The sequence below is a fragment of the Vespula vulgaris genome, chromosome 12 (assembly GCF_905475345.1).
Source record: "Vespula vulgaris chromosome 12, iyVesVulg1.1, whole genome shotgun sequence".
Classification (NCBI taxonomy): domain Eukaryota; kingdom Metazoa; phylum Arthropoda; class Insecta; order Hymenoptera; family Vespidae; genus Vespula; species Vespula vulgaris.
In genome coordinates, this window is record NC_066597.1 from 554791 (window position 1) to 573322 (window position 18532).

At 31.8% G+C, this 18532-nt stretch overlaps 5 protein-coding genes across 8 annotated transcripts; 3 read left to right on the forward strand and 2 right to left on the reverse strand.

Moving 5' to 3' along the window:
• Positions 1-149: 149 nt before the first annotated feature.
• Positions 150-2271, forward strand: LOC127068061 (ATP synthase mitochondrial F1 complex assembly factor 2). 2 transcript variants are annotated; one of them, XM_051003707.1, is made up of 8 exons: positions 150-518; positions 607-800; positions 879-989; positions 1065-1245; positions 1317-1432; positions 1511-1710; positions 1804-1907; positions 2000-2271. In XM_051003707.1, exons 1-6 carry the CDS (start codon positions 461-463, stop codon positions 1655-1657), a joined length of 807 nt encoding a protein of 268 aa, XP_050859664.1. In that variant the 5' UTR covers positions 150-460; the 3' UTR covers positions 1658-1710; positions 1804-1907; positions 2000-2271. The 2 variants fall into 2 exon arrangements, with proteins under 2 accessions (XP_050859664.1, XP_050859665.1); XM_051003708.1 differs by having other exon boundaries at positions 1844-1907.
• LOC127068019 (protein eyes shut) lies at positions 1464-7653 on the reverse strand. 2 transcript variants are annotated; one of them, XM_051003590.1, is made up of 17 exons: positions 7505-7653; positions 6706-7370; positions 6471-6626; positions 6132-6286; positions 5957-6067; positions 5736-5843; positions 5558-5671; positions 4625-5462; positions 4094-4550; positions 3711-4024; positions 3426-3636; positions 3144-3295; positions 2908-3044; positions 2575-2820; positions 2281-2484; positions 1955-2183; positions 1464-1881 (listed from the first exon to the last, which is right to left on the reverse strand). In XM_051003590.1, the coding sequence occupies exons 2-17, from the start codon at positions 6711-6713 to the stop codon at positions 1785-1787; spliced, it is 3537 nt and encodes a 1178-aa protein (XP_050859547.1). In that variant the 5' UTR covers positions 6714-7370; positions 7505-7653; the 3' UTR covers positions 1464-1784. The 2 variants fall into 2 exon arrangements, with proteins under 2 accessions (XP_050859547.1, XP_050859548.1); XM_051003591.1 differs by lacking the exons at positions 6706-7370; positions 7505-7653 and having other exon boundaries at positions 2281-2820; positions 6132-6380; positions 6471-6612.
• LOC127068036 (SET domain-containing protein SmydA-8-like) lies at positions 7370-10045 on the forward strand. The gene is made up of 7 exons (XM_051003628.1): positions 7370-8062; positions 8299-8667; positions 8750-8884; positions 8993-9179; positions 9301-9396; positions 9478-9578; positions 9646-10045. The coding sequence occupies exons 1-7, from the start codon at positions 7571-7573 to the stop codon at positions 9739-9741; spliced, it is 1476 nt and encodes a 491-aa protein (XP_050859585.1). The 5' UTR covers positions 7370-7570; the 3' UTR covers positions 9742-10045.
• LOC127068016 (zinc finger CCCH domain-containing protein 13-like) lies at positions 10013-15801 on the reverse strand. Its single transcript, XM_051003582.1, has 10 exons — positions 15288-15801; positions 14998-15073; positions 14490-14890; positions 12297-14375; positions 11902-12210; positions 11479-11815; positions 11222-11388; positions 10852-11135; positions 10647-10764; positions 10013-10543 (listed from the first exon to the last, which is right to left on the reverse strand). Exons 1-10 carry the CDS (start codon positions 15470-15472, stop codon positions 10438-10440), a joined length of 4062 nt encoding a protein of 1353 aa, XP_050859539.1. The 5' UTR covers positions 15473-15801; the 3' UTR covers positions 10013-10437.
• Positions 15802-16289: 488 nt separating this feature from the next.
• On the forward strand, positions 16290-18160 carry LOC127068057 (protein phosphatase 1 regulatory subunit 7-like). 2 transcript variants are annotated; one of them, XM_051003698.1, is made up of 5 exons: positions 16290-16474; positions 16554-16648; positions 16745-16941; positions 17025-17496; positions 17571-18160. In XM_051003698.1, exons 1-5 carry the CDS (start codon positions 16462-16464, stop codon positions 17742-17744), a joined length of 951 nt encoding a protein of 316 aa, XP_050859655.1. In that variant the 5' UTR covers positions 16290-16461; the 3' UTR covers positions 17745-18160. The 2 variants fall into 2 exon arrangements, with proteins under 2 accessions (XP_050859655.1, XP_050859654.1); XM_051003697.1 differs by having other exon boundaries at positions 16302-16474; positions 16551-16648; positions 17571-18158.
• The last annotated feature ends 372 nt before the right edge of the window (positions 18161-18532 follow it).

Consider the following 18532-nt stretch of genomic DNA (forward strand, 5'->3'; position numbering starts at 1 on the left):
CACTAGATAGCGCTTTTAGAAGCGATACTAGCGCATTCACAGATACGTGGATTATAATAGAAATTCTTCTTTATTTATACTTGTTGTATATAAATTTAACCCTCCTATATTAATGTTGATATCTATGGTCATGACTTAAAAACATTATTAACGGAATAATTGTTTCAAGTTATTAGAATTATGCAGAATATCTTATGATTTTTAAATACTTAAAATCAAAGTTGTAAATGACCTTCTAGTTATAAATTATCTTTTATTTAAGCTTCTTTCTCAAAGACTACTGTTTTTGTATATTGTACAAAACATATAATTATTTGTTCTATGATTATAAACATTCGCAATTGGTTATATACGTTTACCGCAATTTAGGTTTAATTATAATGTTAAAGATATTTATTAAATATCACAGAAAAGAATTTGAAGCATAAAAAAATCGTAAGATTTGAAATTCATTATAAAAATGAGTTCCTTCAAATATCGTCAATTTACAGCAGCTTTTATGATAATAAGAAGCATGGGTAAGACTGAAAAGATTTAGATGTAATAATTTTATATTTTTTTAATAACTTTATGAATTTAATATAGATATCATTGTTATTATTATAGCTACTGTAAAAAGATTTTATCGAAGAACTAACATTTTGTCAAGTGGTGGAAAATTTGAAATAACTTTGGATCAAAGAAAACTCAAAACACCTAAAGGGAAAATATTTGAAGTAAATAATAAAGGTTTAGCTCTAGCAGTGGCAACAGAATGGGACGCACAAAAAGATATTATTGAAAAAGAAAATATGCACTTGGTGAGTTTATGCAATAGTTGTAACATCATTTAATTGACTTTAAAGTTTCAAGTTTATTATATTTCCTTTTTTTTTCAGACCGCTTTATGTAATACTGTACTGGATAATCCAAACAATCAAACCAAGTTAGATATAGTGAATTATATTACAAATTGTTTAGAAATAGATACAATTTTATTTCATTCTAGTGTGAGTAAATAATATAAAAATTAATTATTTCATATAATATGACATAAGAGTTGTTTAAGAAATATATAATTATAGGAAATAGATGATCTATATAAGTTACAAGTTGAAAAATGGGATCCTATAGTACAGTGGTTTTGTGATCATTATAAAGTAAATATTGTTAAAACCCAAAGTATAGATACACCTACGGTGCCAATAGAAACCAAAACTGTCTTAACAAGACATTTATCATCATATGATTTTAATGCTGTTCATGGTAAAATATTACAATTTTGTTTTTAATAACTATAAAAATGATAAATTAATAATAAGTTATGAAATATATAGGTTTTTTATATGCAGTTAATGCATTGAAATCAGTGATTCTTACTTTAGCTGCTATTGAAAGAGTAATTGATGTTGAGAAAGCTGTAGAATTGTCTCGCTTGGAAGAAATATATCAGGTATTATATAACTATTATTGAAAATGTAAAGTATTACAAGTGCAGTTTAATATATCCATTATCGCATGTAATTTATAGATTTCACACTGGGGAAACATTGAATGGTCTCATGATCTCAGTAAATACGATTTACAATCTCGTGTGGCAGCTGCAGTCCTATTTGTACATTTAAATTCATACTTAGTTACTTCGCTACCCAAAGGAAATAAAATTCTCAATAGTTAACTATTCCTGTGGAATATTAAATTATTGGTACTTTAAGATAATATATCAACAAGGTTTGTAATAATTTAATAAAATATGAAGAATAGTAATATGTTTAGCTTTTTATGTGACATTATGAAATTATTTATTAATTCGATATATGACAGGTTGATAAATTACTAGAAAAACGTTTTTCCACTGCTACAGAACAATCCGGACCCGTCCAATCCTTCGTGCATATACAACTAAAAAATAGATTATATGATTCATGGTAAATGAAATATTAAAGCAACGATTTTTACAAAAGATAGTAAATACCTATATGTAGAACCATGATTCAAGCATACTGCACCATTTTTACAGGAATGACGAATACATTCGTTACGGTGACATTCTCCTACGCCACGTCCAGTAGCTGGACTAGAACTGGTTACAGGGAAGACTGTATCCTTCGTACGTAATTCGATATCAAATATACATCCGGAGAAACCAGTGTGTAAAGGTAGATCATGTGGTAGCATTTCAAAATTTTTTGATTTGTGACCTCCTATAAAACACTTAGAAAATGTCAAATAGTAGATCTAGAAAAGAATTGAAATATGTATAAATAAAAGATTAGATTTTACAAAGAATAAGATGCAAACCAATGTAAAGTATAGGAGACACATCAAGTTGAGACATAGCACCAGCTGCCTGGCCAGTAACATTATCTGTACCATCAATAGCAAGCCATGCATCTCTCCCTTTTCTTCCAATATGTAATGTATGTGGATTATGGCTTTTTATTCCTGGCCCAGTTGCAGCTGATACGGAAGTTAGGGGTGTTTTTGTGAAGATTCTGCGTACGCCTACATAAATATCACTGCACAAATGAATGATAATTGCACTAGTAGGAGCATATGCTCCGACGCCGTTATTAGTTGTTAATATCGATTTACCTGAACCAAGATCCCAGGTTAACATGATATAACCACGTACATACGTTATAGAGAGATGATCTGATATTTCTTGACGTGAACCACTTTGCCCTAAATAAGCTATGAGAGATATTTGATCTACAGTATGTGGAATGAGTTTCATTTTAAGTTCCATAGTGTCCCTTATCGAATTTGAAACACCATAAGCAATATATGATGAAAAACCTGGTACCAGAGTTGAAAAGGATGGACGAATAACAATGGTATCTGAAAAATATTTGATAAAAAAAAATAGAATTATAGATGTAATTAACATCAAATTATAATACAATTATGAGTTATATTTCATATCACCTTCTTCACAAAAAAGTCCATGATTTCCAAGAGGACAAATGCAAATAAAACCTGTTCCGGGTGAACTTATACAGGTCGCACCTAGCGAACAAGGATTCTCGTCGCATATTGAACGTTCACATAATGTCCCTGTATAACTATCGGATTATATACGTGAATTTATTATGAAATATAAAAATATTTCGTTTAATATTTAGACATGATGAAAAAATGCAAATTAAAATTTAATTACTAACCCCGCAACGCAATGACAACGAACGACACCATTTGTTTCTTCACATGCTCCAAAGTTTTGACATGGATTTGATAAGCAAAAGAATGACGTACATTCTTCAATTTGAAACGTCTCTGTAGAATCATGAATAAAATTTCTCTGGATACCATTTACCTTCAATTACAAAATCTTCAATTCATAAATGTAAAACACGCAAGCAAATTCAGCGATAGAAGTGTTAAAAGAAAAGTGCATTTCACATTTGTACAAATGATAAATGTAATCGTATATTTATATCTAGTACCGTCAATGAGTTCATGCAACCAATAAATCCCATAGCTACACGAGGAAAATAATGGGAAAATGCCAATGGTATGCCACCTAAATTTAAAGTAGCACGATGTGGAAACTTTTCACGTAATGATAACATTTGTTCGCCGCTTACGGCTGTAGTACCATTTACTAACAATCTAGCGGAACATTTATCAGTTTTATTCATAATATAGTATTCAAATCTAAAAGAAAATAACGAAATTTTACATGTTTTTGTTTGTCTTATGTAAGTAACAACAAATCGATAATATTCTACCTCATATCGATCTCCGCTTCAAATCCATTATTAATGGCAGAATCAATCTCGCCAAGTAACATCGTTTCCAAACCACACGAGAATTGAAATTTCAATATACTACTTTCTAAATATATTAAAGCATAACGTTCATCGTCAAAATATATATGAAATATTATACCATTTTTGAAACGGGTTCGAAGTTTTACGTAAATTCGAAGACTCATAGTACCATTATTAATGTTAATATTAATACTCTGTCTTGCATATGACTTTCCATTAAAAGCCGCACTTTTAATGCTTTTACATTCTTCCTCGTGTTCTGTACAGTTGCACTAAAAGCGCATAAGTAAATATAACAGCTATAAGATAAAACAATTCGTCCTATAACGTTAAATACTTACTTCCGATACATTGCGAGCAGACGGTATATTGGTTCCAGTTACACAAGAGTTGTCATTGCATTCAATACTTGTTGACGATTGTTCCGTCGCAATGGGAACTTGATCGTATTTTGTATGTAATGTACTATTTTCAAGATCAAGACTTACTGTAGTTTGATTTGCATTTACAATTGTACTCATAGTAGTGCTGTACTGCAGAGATTGCGTTGTTGAACTTTTAGAAATAATAACAGACGTTGACGACAACGTGGATGACAATTCTCCTTCCGAAATCGTGGAAACAGTCGGAGGTTCTACAGGTTCCGTTGTAAAAACAGTTTGTATTGAAGTCGTATTTCCCAGAAAATCATCAGTATCTAATGATGCCGTTGTAGCATCAGTAAATAAACGGCTGGATCGGATAGTTGTATCGTTCCTAACATCATTAAAATCAGTCACTTCTACTGTTGGATGATATCTGTGGAAAATAATTGTATTTACGGAAATTTCAGAGTCAATTTTCTTCAAAACATATCGGATATATTTCCTCACCCAATTGTACTTGTTGTATATGGTGGCGTACTACTTATTTCTTTACTCGTTTGTTGATAAGTCGATGCTGACATTGATGAAAATGATTCCGTAATATTATCTTGATCAATTTCTGATATTTTTGTACCATCCGTAAAGTTATGATAACTAATAGGTTCTGTTATCGCTATGGAAATCTCAGATGTGGAAGGAATTGTTTCTTCTTCGGTAATCCGTGTTTCTGATACAGTGTGAGTCTCTGAAATATCTTTTTTAGTTGACATATGTACAAAAATCAATGGTGTTTCGGTAAGAAATGAAGCATTTTCTGTACTGGTCGTGATTACGTTCCGATCTGTCTGCGAAGCTGATGTTGTTTCTATCGAAGGATACCATTTCGTATAATGATCGATAGTTTTAGAAATTGTCGTTGATAATGTGGTGATTGGGTAAGGATACAGGCTTGGACTGGTAGATGTGAATCCCATAGACGTAGGTGTAGATTCCGATGAAGACATATCGGTTGACTTAACGCTACTATCATTTACTTCTATCGAACTTTTTGTTATAAACGATGTTGATGTCGATGAGAAAATGTACTCTTCGCAAATCATTCCGCTATAGTCAGGAGGACAAGCACAGGTGTAACTATTGATTCCATCGATACAAGTACCACCATTTTCGCAATTTGCTGACTTTGACTCGCAATCATCATATTTGAGTTCGCACAGTGTTCCGTGATAATCAGGTACGCAGTAACAGACTGATTTATTGTCTTCTAATAAGCACACTGCGCCGTTTTGACAAAGATTTTGATCACAGGGTAAGATAACTTTGTCACAATCTTTACCGGTAAAACCTATTATAAAATACATAATACTTTTATTTCTTTTCATATTTCTTTGAAAGCCCTTAATTTAAAACGATTAATTTAAATTTCTGAAAGAGGATTACCGAATAAACAAGCGCACGTGTAAGTAGCTGGAACATTTATACAAAGCCCACCATTTTTGCATGGCGAAGTAACGCATTCGTCAATATCTTCATCACATAATCGACCAGTCCATCCTGTAAAAAGATGAGATAAAGAAAATATTGTTAGCATACGCACTTGTATATTGTAAACATTCACCTGCTGGACATCGACAAAAGAAAGAGAATCCTGGTCCTTCGATGCATTCTCCGAAATTTTTACAAATCGTATCGTTACAGACCGAAGCATCGATTTCACAATAATCGCCTAATAAAAAACAGTTCTTTTTGTAACTATGTATAAATAGCTCTAATAAATAGTTCATATTATTGGTGTCTGTAAAAAAATGATCTATTTCGATTGAATAGATCATTTTTTACCTGAATATCCATCAGGACATTGACATATAAATCCATCGTAATCGAGGCAGGTACCATTGTTGAGACAAGGTTGATTCGCACATTCGCTATATTTTTGTTCGCAATTTATTCCTGTAAATATTGTACCTGAATATACTGTAATAAATATATATGATGAAATAATTAAATTATGTACCTATGAAACCTTCGGAACAGGTACAATTGTAAGCTGCCACAGCATCCGTACATATTCCACCATTGAGACAAGGATTTGACCAACAATCGTCCCAATTAATTTCGCAATTAATTCCGGTATATCCATCGATACAGTAACACGAATAAGAGCTACTGCTTACAATACAAAACCAAAGATCATCATTATAATACAAAGTGTGATGATATTCATTGAAAATTCTCGTCATTCCTTACTCTTTATCCGTTAGATCTTTTTCGTTATTACAAGATATATGATTTTTAATAAATGATTTCATTAAAATATTTAATAAATTAAATAACTTGTCAAAACAGAAAGTACCTGTTGTCGTTATCCAAACAAATTCCATACATACAGGGATCGATGCTACAGTTTGATTGTATCAATGATTCGCCTATCACCAATGTTGTTACGCAAGTTGCTAAGACAAGTACGATCCCGTAAAAATCATTTAATATCTTTGCAACATGTACCCACCTGTAGAACAACGTGAAATTAATTCGGTCGATGACCCTTATTTATATGCATGCTTATATTTCTTTTTTCTTTTAATTACCTTCCCATATCTATCAAGTGAATTGATGAAAGGAAGAAATTTAAAAAAATGAAAAACTTTTATGGTGCTCTTGGCACAAATGTAAATTCTGTACTAAACGTATATTTAGACATCGATACATCCGATCCATTTGCTGCCGTTGACCGGCTACCAACGGTAGCCTTAGCAACAGCAAAGCTACACAAGGCTTTCGACTTATTGCTTACGCCTGCGTAAGGATAATCTTGTCGATGTACAATCGTCTTTTATTAGAAAAATATTAATTTATAATTAATTACGCTTAACACGAAATTATATCATCATCTTCTCTTTTCTCTTTATTCATACGCAGAATCGACTTATTTAATCCAGAATTATCATTTATTCATATATCTATTCTCATTTTTATAAAGGTCGATCAATTACGTATACATATTCCAATGAATACGAAAGGAGCGATCTCGAAAGAGTCTCTTCCGTCTTTTAGATATTTAATATAATTCAGCGACTAAATAAAAACGAAACTGGAGCTTATATTTTAAAATAGCATAACTCGGTCTCATATTAAAATCTACGTATATTTTCCAATAAGTTTTCTCGCGTGTGTGATTCAATGATGACAATTATTGTATCACCTTAAACACGATTCTTTAATATAGATTGTTTATTGTTGTTTTATTGCGACCCTGAAAAAGATGAAATAGTTCGTGTACATATACGACATTTAAGATATATACAAACAAATATATTATGTAAGAACGCAACGTTATAGAATATATATAGTGCACAAAGATATCATGCACAGACGAGAAGTTTATACCTTGGAATAAGAACCGTGACTCGAATCGTTCTTCCATTTTCTTTAGTCTTTCTCAGAGTTCGTATCATGAGTGTTGTGGAACCAAAGAAAGCAGAAACCGTCTTGAAAAATCATTTAAAAAGACATGAATTATTGTCCGACGATTCACAGGTTTGCTGGACCGTCGGTTATTCATCTTTCGAAGGCCGTGGACTATTTGCAACTCGTGATATAGAGGCAGGAGAATTAATATTTGTGGACAATGCTCTTTTACTATCACCACGAAACTCCGAAAAGTATTTGCCATTATGCGTATCTTGTTACAAAAACGAATGTCCTCTTTTTCCTTGCGATCGTGGATGCGGTCTTCCTATATGTTCTCAAATATGCGAGGATTCAAAGAAACATATGGATCACGAGTGTGAATATTTGAGAAAATTAGAGCCAACTTGCGGTACGACTTGGTCTATGGATTTATTACGTGCACTTTTGGCAGTAAGAGCAATTTCGCTTGACGATGAGCAACGCGATGTCTTGGCTATATTCCAATGTCATCAAAACTTGAATAATGATTGTGAGGTACGCATATAAATGTAGCAAATGTATTTGTATATTGTCAAGAAAGTCAAATCGTATCATTTAATCTGAAATTAAATTAAAATCATCCAAAAGTGACTTTTTGTAGTTTCGGTAAAAGCAAAATAAAAAGGAATAATAGTGGAAATCACTGTAGAAAGATATCCACTTATTTTGTACGCATTCGCTACCTTTTTCTCTTTCTAAGAAATGTAAAAGGAAATTATATCTTTTTTAAGGTCACGTTACTTCGGAGTAACGTAAAAAATGCTCCAAAAGTCAAAGAAATTGATTTCATGATGATGGTCAGTGGAATTTTTAATACAAATTCATTCGAAACGATTGTCGTACAAGATAAAGATCATTATACGAGTTTGCGCGGCCTTTATCCTATGGGAGCGTTGCTAAATCATGCTTGCGTACCTAACACAAGGCACCATTACGATTCGCAGCAACAGCTTTATGTTATAGCTGTCCGTCCGATTTCCGCAGGGGAAGAAATTACAATGACTTATATTGATCTCTTTTGGGATACCATTTTAAGAAGACAAGTTTTAAGCATTACAAAGAATTTCTTTTGTAGATGTAGTAGATGTAGCGATCCTGCGGTAAATATATTTTTGGAATATCGTCGCGTAATATATATCCATCTATATAAAAAATATTAAAATATTGTCTTTATACCTTCAGGAACATGGATCATTACTAAATGCACTATACTGTGCAGGCGATTATTGTTCTGGTATTTTATTACCTTGCGATCCTCTTAACAACGAATCCGCTTGGATGTGTAACAGTTGCCGAACTATTATTAAATCAAGACAAGTTTGTTTATTCTTTTAACTAACGTAGTATATCAATTTGCATTATATAAGAATTACCTTTTTATGCTTTAGAAATTGTATGCGATAATGTTCGTTTATCTATTCCTAGATTCATTCGATACGTTCTGGTTTATCATCTATACTAAAAGAAAATATAGTCAAACATCCCCGAGAAATATTAAAATTTTTACAGAAAGAACTTTCGATCTTAATTCCACCATCCAATTATCTAATGGCAGATATAAAGTATAGTATTATTTCTTATTTCGGTAAAACTGAAGATCTGTTATGGGAAGGTATAGTGATATTCTAAATACAATTATATGCATATGTTTCCTAAAGAATCAAACCGTATAATGTAATATAACTTTGGTATTCTTCAATATGAAGAGGTTCAACATATTTATATTAATCTAGATTTAACAGATGCTGAACTAGCTATTAAATCTTCCTTCTGCACAGACTTGTTATCAATTTTAAATATCTTGGGCTGTGGACAATGTAGAAAAAGAGGTAGTGAAGTATAACATTAAATAATACCTTTACAAATTGAACAGGAGAGATAAATTTATATAATGTTTTTCAAAATTTGAGGCTTACTTCTCTATGAATTGTACTGTACCACCAAAGAACAACTACGACGCTTTCAAGGAAGAAACGATTTTAAAGAAGAAAGGTTGATGCTTTTTAAAACGGTATGTCAATTTATGATATTACAATCTTGTCGTTTCGTTTGGTGACTGATTATAGTTCATTTATTAGATGAACATCGAAGATAATGAATCGCTCTTAAACGAAGTTATTAATATTTTTCAAAACGATGTTGTAGCAACAACTTTCTTAAACGATAACTGCTGATGCTTACATATCAAAGTATGTATTACTTCAAACAATTCTATAATCCACGATTCTTTTACTAGAGCAATTCTACGTTTAGTAGCAGACTATGTTCTGACTGAAACATAGGAAAGACACATTATTTGTTATCTTATTATATGTTATTAAATTAAATAGGAAAATATATTACTTCAATTCTTTGATACACGATATATCAACGATCTTATTATTACATCGAATTAAATAAATGGTAAAGGAATTTTTCATATTCATAAAATTCTGTATACATGTGTGATATTAATATATTCAATCAGGCCTTGTTATATTTCTTTGTGTTATCAATTCAATTTTTGCACATAACGATACATGTTACAGCGGACTATAGAACAGATAATGATTTTCAAAATTACAGTTCTAGCGATAATACGGCTAGACATTTCTTCGTATTAATATATTTGTATCGACATATTTGAAAGAAAGACATTTTCATTTCTTAGCTTTGTAAAATTTATTCTCTGTCTAGTTTCCTATATTGTCTGTTCGTGTAAAGAATTTTTTCATCGCAAGCTTATTGCTTAGTGCTCATTGCACAATGCTTATTAATACTGAGTCCGATTAATAAACAATGATACATGCGTATATTTTCACGTTGCGCATGAAAAGTATAAGTGATACAAATTTACACTAAGAGTTATGCCCAGCAAATAGTAGAGCGTTTCAAATTACTTGCTGTAACAAACATTTTGCTGTTTCGTATAATGTTGTACATGGCTTTAGAGCTTCTATATCATATTCCAAATCGTCATTGCTTGTATTTTCATGTCTGCAAAAGAGATCATAATAGCGAACATAAAAAGGACAAAGATAGTTTGTGTGTATGCACAATTGTACAAATATCTTATAATTCATATATATATTTTTCTTACCTGTATACCAAGTCATCCATGGACGGCAGCAGATTGTTACTAAGATTACGTAAAAATTCATTTCTGGTTAATGCCGTGTGAACTAATGCTACATTATCCAAGAATAAATCAGTATGATCTATTTAAAAAATACGAGAACAGTATAAGTAATCAATCTACGGAAATATATTATTTATACGAGTTTAAAGCTTTTTATATAACTGACCTTCTTTTCCATATTTTTGGGAGAATTTATTAATAGTATCTTCACCAGCATATTTGAAAGATATACCAATTCTGTGAAAAATTGCTTTACACTGCCAACGATTTTCTGCATTATGTTGCCCAGACGACAAAGGTCGACGCGGTTGCATCTCTTTTACAAAGCTTTCCCAGTCAACACCTAAAGCATCACCTAAACCTTTACCACTTGTTTTAATATCCTCTTCTAATTCACCATCGGATATTTCTTCAAAGTCCATTGTTTCCATATTTTCATCGTCCATATTTCTGCATAATAAATTAGTATAACTATCGGTGACTCATTAAATACGAATTTAAGTTTGTATAAGATTTTCGCGAAATTGTTTCATTACCTAAATGCCATAGTAACAGTATTATCCTTTCCTTTTGCATTGAATACGGTATCTTCTATAGATTCTTTAGGCGATGGTTGAGTTGTTTCTTGAGTGATAGATTGCTGTTCTTTTTGTGCAATATCAGGCGTTTTTTTAGTTAATCGTAATTTGTTCGATTCGGCATCCTGAATGCATCATGTAAAAAAATGCATGAATTTTAATTTATTCTACTTTAGATGTAGTTTATACAAATTAAGCTAAACTACATTACATACCGTTATTTCTTCCTCCATATTCAAAATATCATCAGGATCATCGCTGATGTCGCTAAGGTCACTTTCTGTATGTAGAGTTTGTAAAGATTCTTCGATACAAGAACGTTTCGGTTCTGGTAAATGCGTTTCCTTCACTTCAGATTTCTCTTTTGGTGCATTTTTTTTCTGATATATCTCTACAGATTTCTCCCGATTTGTATGTAACCTGCCTTCAGCAAGTTCCATTAATTTTTTATTAATGGGCTCTTCCTTCATACTACCATAGAGAGATACTTGTTTAGAGGTATGAACTGGGCATTCTTCCCTGACTTCTGGATTCGTATATGGACGTCTTTTACTGTAATATAATTAAAGAAAAAAATTAAATATTAATCATTAATGTTAAAATTAAATTAATTATTGACAAGTAAAATATTATAATACTTGTGCGATGTTGATTCTCCTAATTCAACTTCTTTAGATCGCTCATTTCTGTAGTGACCTCGAATATGTACAGCTTGATTATCCCATTTTCGATTTTCATTAGCTTTCCAATCAGATAAAGAATTTTCATATCGCGCGGCCCATTCATCATCATGAGCCTCCGAACGTGGAAGACTGTCCCTACTACCCCACAACGCTCTTGCTCTCCATTCTCTCTCCTCCCAATCAACAGCTGTGTAAGATCTATCTCGGCCATGTTCAACTTCTCGGTGATGTGCTTCCCAATCGTCATTGGGTACAGCTTCATCTCTATAATGCAAATTCCGTATAGAGATAAATACTTATTCTATTGAATTCCGTTACATAATACGAGATAGAAAACAAATAAAAAATACCTCAATGCGCTACCACCGCTACGTAGTTTTTCTCCACTATAAATGGGATGTCTGTGATGATGATGATGATGGCGATGATCGTCGAATGAGGGTCTATCGCCAGTTTGTACAACATATCTAGAATCTCTCGATCTTTCCTCGCGAATCCCTCGTCTTTCGTCGAACGGGCTTTCGTATCTTCTACCATCAATTATTTTTCTTCTGTCGTCCTCGTGCGCATGATGATCTCGATAATCTAAATGTGGATTAGATTCTTCCTGATCCTCCCAATGATCCGCTCCGAGCCTTCCATAATTTCTATTAAAGCTTCTTTCAATTTCAATTGCTCGACGTGGGCTAGCATCTCTCCTTTCCACTACACGGTCAATTTTAGTTGGCGTGACTCTTGACTCCTTCCTATCGTGTTCAGAGCCATGCCCACGTTCGTACCTTGTACTAAATCTTCGATGTCTATCTCTTTCGTAATGCGCCGAGTCCACTCTATCGATCAAGTGATCGCGTGAAGCAGATAACGCAGGTGTTATTGCTACTGCTGATGAAGATGAAGTTGTGGATGGAGGAACCGGTGGTAACAATGGGACAGACGATGCTGTCGAAGGTGGATGCACAGTTTTTTCAAGAAGAGGGACTTTATCCAACGATCTTTCTCGCGGAAAGCGATCAACGCGATCTCGTGGTGAATTGGTAGCTTTCCGATTTAATGCATCTTTATCGGCACCATTTCTATCATATCTTGTATCAAAGCGCTGAGAAGAAGTTCTATCGCGTTCGTTAAGAGCTTTAGTCTCGGATCGTTCTCGTTCCCTGTCACTTCTACGATCACGCGTGCTGGCTTTTTCATACGCGCTTTCTTTTCCCGCGATTCGTTCTTTATCTCGAGCGTACCGTGAATTTTTGTCCGCTGTTAAACTTATCGATGCCGATGGCACCAAAGATGAAACATCTCTGTCTCTCGTTTTGATAGGCTCCTTATCTCTATCGCGCTCTCTGTCTCGATCTCGATCCCTCTCACGATCTCTCTCGCGTTCCCGTTCGCGATCTCTTTCACGATCCCGATCACGTTCCCGTTCACGTTCTCTATCACGTTCGCGATCTCTATCCCTTTGTCTCTCTCGACAACGCTCCTGAGTATCGTCCTTTTCTTTATCACGTTGGGGATCGCGTTGATCACGGCTAAATCTTGTATGGTTTCGTTCGTCTCTCGCATGATCTTTGTCGCGACATTCCCTGCTTTTTTGTCGCGTTTTGTCATTCAAATAGGATTTCTCGTCAAAATCTTTATTAACGTTTTTACGATGTGCCTCATCTTGGCTAGAAGATTGTCTTTGCTTTCCTTGTTCGCTTTTCCTAATTTCTTCTCTATCCTTATTTTTATCGTTCTTATGATTCTCACGATCCTTCTTTTCGACATCTCTTGATCTGCTCGAAGATGAAAGTCTCTCTTGATTTCTCGAGGGAGTTACTTCCCGTTTTGATCTTGATGGTTTTTCAGGTGTACGGCTACGGCGTGATTTTGTGGATACGGTTTCCTTATTATATTGATGCTTCGTTCTTTCCGAAATCGACGGAGTTCTTGATCTCACATCTTTTTCTTTGCATTTTGCCTTCAATCTATCGTCAGTTTTCATTTTTTCATCGAGTGTTCGATTTTTCTCTTTGTCTTGTTCTTTCAACTTTTCAAATGACTTGTTCTTAATATTTTCTTTAGATGGCACATCATCCGTATCTCTCAACTTTTTATAATGTCTATCATCCTTCTCCGACTCTCTACCTTTTATTATTTTAGGCGAATCACTTCTATTTCTTTCTCTTGTTTTATTCGATGGTAAATGATGAGCTACCGATACCGACGATCCCAATAACGTAGGAGGAGTTGATGCAACTGCCGATGAAGAAACCTGTACTGTGGGAGATCTGACACGACTGCCAGTTGAATGTTTTCTCGAAGAGGAAGAAGTTGATGCACACTTTTTATTTGTTCTTACAGAAATATCTTTTTTTATAGAACCTGCATCGATTTTACGTTTTTTCTTAGTCACAGGTTTTTCATTTTTTGTCCCAAGTCTTTTTATCTTCAGTCTACATTAATTTAAAAACATTAATAACAAGGGAATTACATGTATACATCTACCTGAAATTATTTGACAAAATATCTGATATTATTTGACAAGATATAAACGATTAAAGACTTACTTTCTTCTTCTTTCCTTTTCTTCATCATAGTCCGTAGAAGCACTATGATGTCGCTTCAATTTCATTTTTTTAACTTTTTTTCGCGAATCTGATGTAGAACTAGATGAAGAATCTTCGCTGCTAGAACTGCTGCTACTACTAGATGTACTCGAGGTACGTGAACTTGATGATGAACTCATTGCTTTTTTTTTCTGTCTAACTTTTTCTTTGCCATGAACTTCTTTATCTTTCTTCATTTGTATTTCTAATTCTCGTTGTAGAAGCTGCCTACGCCTTTCTAAAACTTTCTCGTCTTCGTATTCTAGATCTGTTTGATTCCACTCCTCTAAATTCAAATCAGGACTATGCGATGGTTTCTTTACAATTTTAGAAGTTAGTCGTTTAAATGGGTCCTCAACAAGCTAAAAAATAGAAGAGATGAAATAGGTAGAAATGACAGATATTAAAAAATTCGAGATAACGATAGAATAAAATAAAATCTGCGTAACGATTTCATAGATGTTCTTACCCCTGTAGTATTTGAAATTGCATTATCCTTCTTCGCTCGCTTGGATGGACTTATCAGTGTGTGAGTGTTTGCATACCTATTCATGAAGCGAAAGAAAAAGAAATTATATTTGTTCTATGTCGCGATGTTGATTTTCCATTTGAAGTTATAAATGTTTTTAAATACGATGCAGAAGAGATAGAAGCTGCAAGAGATATCTAAGAACAATGTGCAGCACCTTGATCATTGCACACCAATATAGATTTTTTAATCTTCTTCCTTCATAGAGAATACATGAAACGTGTACTTGCTTGCAATTTTTCCCGTATGAACAGCTGCCATTCAATGCCCAATTCCTGCAGTAATCAGATGTATTTTGACCTGTTGCTGTGACTGCTGGTTTGGTCCCCAACCTTTCGAACACACTGGGTCGACGAGAGTCAGTATTACATTTCGTAGGGTCAACTGTTATCTTCCTTATGTTTGATTTTGACATATTATCACCATAAAACAATTATGTTTTCACAATGGAAGCACATAACTGCAATATGCAAATGTCCATTTGCTATGGAATCGCCGTGAATAGACACCCTGCATGCAAAGAACAAGCACAATCGTCAGATAATCTACACAAACTTCTAAACCATTTGTAATAATTAGAAATGAGAGGACAAAGTTAAAAAATAAAATAAAATGAAATAAAACAACGTGACTGAATTCTTTCTCAAACTTTAAATGCATAAAAATTATCAAAAATGTAATTTTCGTGCTAAATTGGACAACAATAAATTCACGATTCGACACACCGAAGCTTCAGTTAAGAATACTTAAAAATACCACTACTCACGATTACCATCTTTCAAATATCAACTGCAACAATAAATTGGAAAGTTTTTATTGGTTACATATACATATGTAATTTATAAATTTAATTGATAAACCGTATATTATGTAGTTTAATATATAATAATCCCATTAATTAAAATTAATATACAAATATCTCAATCGTATTGCTGCATATTTTATCTTATTTTAAATTTATGACCATTAGACCATTTCATAGTGAATATTTTTCATAAATAATTAGTAATAAATTACAATCATGAGATTAAAATTTATAAAAAAAAACTTGATAATATTTTTTAATAGCATTAATGGCAAGTTTTTCAATACGTCAAAAAATCGATGTTTACAATTGTTTACTTTTGAGATTATTGTTTTTAATATGCTTTAAAAACAATGCTTTAATTACATATTCAAATATATCATTTGTTTAATTGTTATAATCTTTTTGTGTTTGCACTTGTTACAGAATAACTAGTGTATAAACCTACACGATCTAGTGAATTATTTTCAGCTTTCTGTTTCAATCTTATGAAGTTGCGAAGCTAATGCTGAAAGATTATTTAGTTTATAATTAAACAAACGCATTTTATCAGTCTTAAGAAAAAAAGTATATTATTGCACTCATAAATAAGATCGAGAATGGCTAACAATGGTAAAGTTTACTTTAATAACTGACAATTTTATAACAAATATATATTTTAGGTTATATTATAAAATATATTTTTTAGAAGAAGACAGGAGTGAAGGATCAGTTGAAATGGAACAAGATGATGATGCGGAGACCGAAGAGACAGAAAAGATTCTCATTATAGATCCTGATAGCGAAGTGTGTATTTGAACAAACAGTAAAAAAACAAAGTATATATATATATATATTTATATATATCTATATATACATATACTATATAATATATTATTTTAGGAATTAGACTTCAATCATTCAAGGCTTACAAAATTAGAGAATTTGGAGCCATTGACAAAAACACGAAAATTATGTTTTACATGGAATTTAATTAAGAAGATTGAAAACCTTGATACTCTCTCTACTTTGGTTGAATTAGAGCTTAGAGATAACCAAATTACTATAATAGAAAATTTAGATGCTCTTGTAAATCTTGAGTAAGTTGGTTTAATATCGTATCATATTTTCATTAGAAAGTATCAATTTTTTTTTTAATCGAATCTGTTATTATATTTTTCAGGCTTTTGGATCTTTCTTTTAATCGTATAAAAAAAATTGAAGGATTAAATAATTTATTGAATTTACGTAAATTATTCTTATCGTCAAATAAAATTATATATATTGAAAATCTTGCACATTTAAAAAATCTTACCACCCTGGAATTAGGTGATAATAAAATACGAGAGATTGTAAACTTAGATGATTTAACAAATTTAATAAATTTATTTCTCGGCAAAAATAAAATATCTAAAATACAAAATCTGGAAAGCTTACAAAGTCTCCAATTGTTAAGTCTACAAAGTAATCGTATAACAAAAATTGAAAATTTAGGAGAATTAACAAAGTTGGATCAATTATATTTATCCGAAAATGGAATAATATGTATAGAAGGCTTAGAAAATTGTCCAAATTTGACAACTTTGGACCTGACAAACAATAAAATTAAAAAAATAGAGAATATTCAACATCTTCAAAATTTAGAGGAATTTTGGGTAAGAAATAATAAAGATAATTACTAATATTCATTCATATGATCCATTTTTTTCATTTTGAAATGAATTTACAGGTGAATAATAATGAGATCGAAGACTGGGTAACTGTGGAGAGTTTAGTAGCTAACAAAAAGTTACAAACTGTGTATTTAGAAAAAAATCCTGTTTCAAAAGATTCAAATTATAGACGAAAAATTAAATTATTATTACCTTGGCTCGTACAGCTAGATGCAACACTTTGTAGATAAAAAGTGTCAAGTGTTATAGAAGGAAAATAACAAAAAGATAAATAACGTTAATGTCACAAATATTCACTTAATGATCTTGCACTTTTTGCTTTAATATTTTTTTAGAAGATAATTAATCTCCAAAAATAAAAAGTAATAAATGTGATATTATTGAAATCATAAAAATATTCATATCTTTTAGCTTTATATAAAATCTTATTACAAGTAATATTTCTTTTATATGATATATAAGTAAACTTTCATATATTTTTATGGTTAACCTCATAAAATGATTCCATAAATATATGTAATGAGTAAATAATATATGTAACACTTAAATGTAACTCTTTATTTGATGTTTAAAGTAAATTCTTTGATTATTTTTATCGATAGTATACCCTACATATAAATATATTGTTACTTTTATTAATAACACAACACATAATGATATTAAAAATAAATTAATGGTATCTGATTTGAATCAAATATTTTTTGTCTTGTTATAATTTCTGTTATTTTTTCCCCAAATTAAATATATAAAATTTTAATGATATAAAACGAATTCAATTCATTGTAAGTATAAATGAAGTATTGATTTTTCAAAACCAACTCGCACGCACGTTATGCATAATGTACAGATTTTAGATAGAATAATATAAAAATTACGTCTATCGATATATAATGTAATGTAAGAATTATTATTAAATGATTACCTTTTCAAATGGTTAAATATGAAGTACGTTATACAATTCGAACGGAAACAGCTTGTACAATGATACAATGACAATTCTGACTATGTGTATTTAATA